Source organism: Phoenix dactylifera, unplaced genomic scaffold, assembly GCF_009389715.1.
Source record: "Phoenix dactylifera cultivar Barhee BC4 unplaced genomic scaffold, palm_55x_up_171113_PBpolish2nd_filt_p 000138F, whole genome shotgun sequence".
NCBI classification, from domain to species: Eukaryota; Viridiplantae; Streptophyta; class Magnoliopsida; order Arecales; family Arecaceae; genus Phoenix; species Phoenix dactylifera.
In genome coordinates, this window is record NW_024067694.1 from 322,932 (window position 1) to 329,420 (window position 6,489).

The following is a 6,489-nucleotide window of genomic DNA, read 5'->3' on the forward strand; positions in this document are numbered from 1 at the left end:
CAAATGCTTCATTCATATGACTTGCTCTGTTTTCACTGCAAGGTTTTGCCAATCCTTCTATAATAATCTACATCAATGTTACCTTGGAGTTGGCCTTACTGTTTCTTCTGGCTAATTGAGACAAATTCATAGAGATCACTAGTGAGCCCAAATTCAGCTGTAGAAGCTTTTCTGTTGGTCGTGCAGGTATCTATTTCATTTTTTTCTTAGTACAAGAGATGTTGAAAATATATGGAGCAAATATGAGATAAATAGGACAACATCAAAGTACTGCTTATTGGTTATAAATATGTGATTACATGATAACTTTTGTTTCTTTTTCTCTAATCCTTCATAATGGATCCTTGGTAGATACATTGGAGAAAGAGAAGCATATAAATGAAGAATAACTTAATCAAAATAGTCCCCCAAAACGAAGTTACAGCGCAGCACCATTTGCTTTGTCTAGCTGGGTGAAATGATGACTCTGGTACGCCACCTGAAGCAGTTCATTATCATAATCCCATTGATCACGATAAGTTTCTAAGTTGGTGATGCCATTTCTTACGGCTGAGATGCAGAGTATTTTCCTCCACTCCTCCAAGTGTGGGAATCCACAATTATCTCCATACATATCAGTGTACTGCAAGCACAGGGTTGAGCATTACAACTAAAGTGGTTGAGGATTAAATTGCAGTCAACATGTTTTCCTGAGAGGAAGAAAATGTATGCTTCTCCTTTTTTTTTTTTTAATTTTGAATAAAACCTATTCAGAGAATGCCAAGAAAACATATAAGAAATGACCTGCCACATTTACTTGGAGTTTTGTTAGTTGACTAACATAATTACAAGCTTGGTATCCAGGAGAAAAAGTTTCAAAATTTAGGGAAAATACAGAAACTACCTTAAGTTGACGCCAACCGAGTGTTTTTAGAACCTTCAGAGTTGGTCAAGTCATGGGGTTTAATTTTTGGTGGGATAAATGTAGAAGTCTTTTTTTTTCTTCTTCTTCTTCTTTCTCTGTCCCTTTTATCCTCTCTCCTATCCAAGGAAGTAAGCCTTCACAACCTCCTTGAAAGTTGATAGGACCAGAGCAATTTGCGGCCTAGTGGTAAAGCTATATATGTAGTCCCCTCCTTTATCTCATATAACTATTCAAAGAATAAAAACTATAAGATGTACCATTTTACTACATTTCTTTTATCAAGCAAGCCTGGTCGCATGTTAAGCCCATAGAATGATGCTACTGATGAAGAAGGTTGGCATCTAAATAGTTAAAAAGGAATGAAGTGCAATAAAAAATAAAACAGTGAAAATATTCTTATAATATCATGCTTCAATACCACTAAAATTCCTAACAGTCACCAAGCATCGTCGAGATTGAATCATCTTACTGTTAGGACTATATACAATTATAATTTGTAAACTGAAGGTGCTAATTAACAGGATGTTATTAGCAGTCATGACACGACAATACGTGAGATGAGAAACGTGGCATCTTGTAGGACAGTTAGATGTTGTGGCTGAACTAATGAAGCATGGAGCTATCATTAGCACACAGGTGTACCAGGTTGATGTACTATAAAACTAAAACGAAGAACATCTTATAGATTCTTTTGAGGGGCACCCATCTCGTAAATCTTGATCACCCATTTCATCTCAGCTCATTCCTATTTTGTTCATTAAGTTTTCAAACTATGCGAAATAGATACCTCAAAGTTGGCGATATCATGTGTTCTGTGCTTTGGTATGGCTGCAATCTCCCTCGATTGATAGAATTCCTCAATGGCCTTCATCATATCATCTGGTGATGGCAATGTTCTTTTACCAGATAGCAGTTGTGCTATCCATTTTCCTTGTGATTCGAAGAAGGGAAACCCTATGATCTGCAACAAGGATTTAAGAAAAACTCCTAGCGATATTAAGCACACAAGATTTAGTAAATGTAAATTACCCGCTTCACAATATTGTTATATTTGATTTAATCAAAGAAAATCAATTGGAATGAGTTGGTGAAAGTTCTTTTTCAACCTCTAAAGTAAGCAAGCAAACATGCATAGAATTCAGAATATCGATAATGACTCACCTTCCTCGGAATGCCCACAAAAGAGAGAGATGGAGCAAGTAATGGAGGGAATGTATGCTCATACAAAGGGCCCACTCTATCATCATCTACCACAACCATTCCTTTAGTGTCAAGAAACGGCAATGAATAGGAATACCTGCAAAGGAACATAACAAGATCATCATCATTGCTAAATGGCTGTTAGATGTAGCATAAATTGGCTGGTCAAAGTTATGATCGATCCATATTTTGAGAAATTGCATAGAGTTTAAATATGCCATGGGATTAAAGGAAACTGACCCTGTACAGTAAATGATAGAATCAGCAATCACAGAGGAGCCATCAACAAATAAAACCTGTCCATCTTCACAAAGAGACTCTATCTGCAATGACACAGTCTTAGCCATCAGCACAGTCATTGTACCACATGAAGCATATCACCAACATATATTGCATGTATATGTATGTATGTATGTATGTATGTATGTATGTATGTATGTAGAAAGGTGTAATAGACATCATTGCAAGCACTTAACTGACATGATCAAGAGCTTACGCTAAATGTGTACTCGGCAAACCTGTGTATTTTTACCTGTAAATGTAGGTGTAGGTTTTGATATTTGGAAATGACCTTTGATAAGCCCTCCGTGATTTCTAAAGATTTGGAACTAATATGCACTTCTTTTGCTACCGTTGCAAGTTCCAATGATATGTCTTGGCCGCTTAGTGAACTCCCAACTACTACCACAACCTGTGTACAATTTGGAACAGAATGAAAAATGTTTCTAGTAACTGCTCGGAATTCATGGAATAATTCTCTCTCTGTGGCTTGTATAGCTATCAGAAATAATTACCATCTTGTAATGATTGTCATGCATCAATTTTTCCTAATTTATGATATATAATTTATGAGAAATGTCTTCTATGTCTATTAGGATGAGGAGATGATACATAGCTTGAGAAAGATCTATCGAACCTCATCACGGTGAGGCTCAGGAACTCTGTATACATGGCTATGTATTTGCTTCCTTGTCCAAACATCCATTCCTGCAAGAGAAAACAATGTCGATAGTACCATATCGAGGAAAAAAACTAGAAAAAGAAAAAGATGTTACTACTAGTTATGGTCTTGACAATCTGGAATCCTCAGAGGGATAAACAGAGAATAATAGACCTAGATTTTAGCCTTTTTTTTTTTTTCTTTTTCTTTTCTATCAAGAGCCCAAGCATTTACCAATTGTACCAAGCAATAGCTCCTAGAAAACAAACTGAATAAATATAATAAAATTTCCCCGCCGTTACCAAATGACCTTGTTCTATATGAAGTTGAGAATGCTAATTATCATCCCAAAGTCCAGAAGGCCTATGTTATCTACACTACTAAGTTTTGAGTCCATGAATGCAATAGTGTGTATCACATCATGTTCAAAATGTTTCTTTTGCCCCCATACAAAAAAAAAAAAAAAGGATAAAGAGGTCAACTTTCTGTCAGAGAATTAGCACCTACCTTTGATGTTTGGCATCCTTGGCTGAGAATAATGCCCAGTGGCCACAACTACTGCATCAAAAATCTCTTCCATAACCTTTCCACATTTCTTCTCTTTGGATCTAACAATCCACTTCATCTTGTCGCCAGACTCCGCAGAACCCACCATGCCAACATAGTCTACTCGAGTATTGAATCTTATCAGCTCCCTCAACCCAAACCATTGACAGAATTCCCTGAGATACAAGAAGAGTTCCCTGTGACCAGGAAATCTTCTCATATCGCTTCCCTTTCTTGTCAAAAATGGGAAATCAGAAAAACCCATGGTCTCTCTAGGGGAAATAAGCCTAAGGGAGGCATAGACACTGCTATGGACCTTCAATGGAGTGACCCTACCCAAGGCATCTTCTTCATCCACCCTTGGGTCGTACAGCCACTGCCCTCCAACATCATGGTTTTGCTCCAAGACCACCACAGCATGTCCTTCCTTCTTCAGCTCCCTAGCAGCAACCAACCCTGAAGGCCCTGCACCAATCACGCAGACATATGTCGACTGTTTGATCTCAGGAATCATGCTGGATCTTTGGAGCTAGATTTCTGAGCAGAGGAGGGGAGCAATTTGTGAGCTTTATAGATGATAAATGGACAAGTAGGACAATAGGTGTACTCATTTAGAGTGCCTTCTTTATGTCGAGTTCTCCAATGGATATGGTAACTTGTGGGGAGACAGAGGACCGTACTCATTATGGGGGGGATTTGAATGAATTGGTATGCGGTCTACTAGGGACGTGAGAAATACGAAGCGGCTCAAATTCTTGAAAATGCCTTGAAAGTTACCGAGACAAGCTTTTGGCAAGAATAAGGTAATGTATGACACCTTCGAAAAAAAAAAGAAGAAAGAAAAGGTGATGTGAAGCTCAGCTCGCGCAGCAACATGCTGTCACCTTTTCTATTAGGCTGCACAGTTGTGAATGGAGGGTTAGTATTTCTCAAAAAATACATGGAGGGTTAAGGCTGTAAGAAAATTAGATATGGTCAAAAAGAGAGAGCTGTGTGCAAATACTCATCATTGCAATATAGTATCAAGTTTTCTTGGAGTGGCATTCACATTACATCATTATAGCAAGTGCATGACCTTAGGTGATTTTATAGATGTTTGAGATTGGCACACAGAAAGTTGCATGGGAGAAAAATATGCCATTAATACATTTTACCTATGCTGTTTTTTTTTAAAAAAAGAATTTAGACTACCTTAATGACTTAGTCTGTGCATGGACTGGCATTTTGGACTTTGTAAGAGGGCTTGGGCTGACATAGTCATTGTTTTATGTGGAACCGACAACGTCATGAGATTAGGTTCGATGGGTCATGTTTGTCCTTGAAGGAAATCACTGGGAAACAGTTACCTATGTTCTTAGGTTTCTATCTGAAAAGATGAAAACGGAATACTTAAGATCTGGTCGGCATTTAAAGGAATTTTGATTCAGTAACTGCAGATGAGGTTTGAGCAGTAATTCTCCTAACTGAACATGCATCAGATTTTGAACTCAACTTCTGTATATAAATTTTTTATATTTACTCTTTCCTTCTTTCTTTTTCCTTCCCTCCAAGCGCAGGATTCGCGCAATATTTTCTCGGTTCCTCTGTTGTCTGAGTGGCACGCTATGGACATTAGATTAGATGTATTTTTTGATGATGAATCATGACCTCCCAACTTTTTGTGTCCCAACTTTTAGATTTCCCCTTCTTCAAGCCATGGAAACCTACACGCCAGGAACAAAATATAAACATAACATGGAGTGGTTATCATGTTTTGGCCTCCCACTGCTCCCCCACCCCATCCTTTCCGGAGGAAGTTCCTTCTTCCTCACAAACTGCATCAAACCTCTTCCTTTTGACCCATTATATATTATGTATATATACTGCGTTCGCCATCAGGAACTGCTAAGAAGACACTTAAATAGTTTGAACTCAGTAATCAATCATCTCTAGGAATTTTTATTAACTGTAAGTCGCTGTGGTTGTTATATGTCATCATTGATTACGTGTGTAATATATATATAAATGAAACAAAATACCATATTATTTGGCTGAAACGTGACGCTTGAACCAACGGTTCTAAGTACACAGCCAGAACCACCATAAATAAAATATAAACTTTCATACTTCTGGGCCAAGAAAGACAAATGAACACGGAGGACCGTGCTGTTTTTGGCGTAGAAACCAAGTTGACATAGATAAAGGAATGCCTGGTAAAATAAGAACATGATATGAAACATGAGTTACATAACTTGGAGGGGATGAGGACTGATAATTGGTGAGAGAGAACATTGAATGAGGTGGGGAGAAATGGGGACAGAGGAAAAAAAGAAATAGAAAAAGAAAAGTTGATGTGACTTCCAAAACATGGCCAATCTCTTATCAATGTATTATGAGATTGAAGTGTAATGAATTTTCTGAATACTAATAATAATTCCAAAACAGTGGACCATTTGGTTTTGGCTTGTACCAATTTGATTTGCAATATCTAATCTAAAAGTATATATATTATGGAGGCCCGGGTTACCGACATGCATATATACTACACCGGAGGGTTTGAGATAATATCTATTACTATGGCCTTTATTTTAAATGATATATGTATATACCTTTATTTCAAAAATAAATTTTAAATTAATTTATTTCTTGATTTTATGTTTACTTTTCTCGAAAATGAAAAGGTTACGTTTTAATTGTTTGGAAAATGAAAAGGCAATGTTTTGGAAAAATGAAGAGACTATGTGTTTGAGTGTGGGGTTTGGATCTGGTATATAAAGTTTGTGCAAGTATATTACCGAAACCGTGGCCAGTTAGCATCCCGGTAGGAGGCAGAAAGACCATCTTAAGATTTTGACTCCTGAGATTCATGAACCTTAATTTATTATTCTTGATTAAGGTCTTGATATGATTCTTGAATTTC

At 37.2% G+C, this 6,489-nt stretch overlaps 1 protein-coding gene across 1 annotated transcript; it reads right to left on the reverse strand.

Annotated features, from left to right (window-relative positions):
* Nucleotides 1–243: 243 nt before the first annotated feature.
* Nucleotides 244–4,269, reverse strand: LOC103697049 (flavin-containing monooxygenase FMO GS-OX-like 9). The gene is made up of 7 exons (XM_039116760.1): nucleotides 3,552–4,269; nucleotides 3,021–3,091; nucleotides 2,637–2,795; nucleotides 2,345–2,427; nucleotides 2,066–2,201; nucleotides 1,692–1,865; nucleotides 244–622 (listed from the first exon to the last, which is right to left on the reverse strand). The coding sequence occupies exons 1-7, from the start codon at nucleotides 4,102–4,104 to the stop codon at nucleotides 419–421; spliced, it is 1,380 nt and encodes a 459-aa protein (XP_038972688.1). The 5' UTR covers nucleotides 4,105–4,269; the 3' UTR covers nucleotides 244–418.
* Nucleotides 4,270–6,489: the final 2,220 nt, after the last annotated feature.

Bases quoted from the DNA above. Each gene is read 5' to 3' on its own strand.
- LOC103697049 (XM_039116760.1), bottom strand. From the start codon at position 4,104: ATGATTCCTGAGATCAAACAGTCGACATATGTCTGCGTGATTGGTGCA. The intron at 3,092-3,551 runs GTAGGTGCTAAT...TTTCTCTTGCAG, and splicing joins AAGGATGCCAAACATCAAAG to GAATGGATGTTTGGACAAGG. The intron at 2,796-3,020 runs GTTCGATAGATC...AATTGTACACAG, and splicing joins CTGAGCCTCACCGTGATGAG to GTTGTGGTAGTAGTTGGGAG.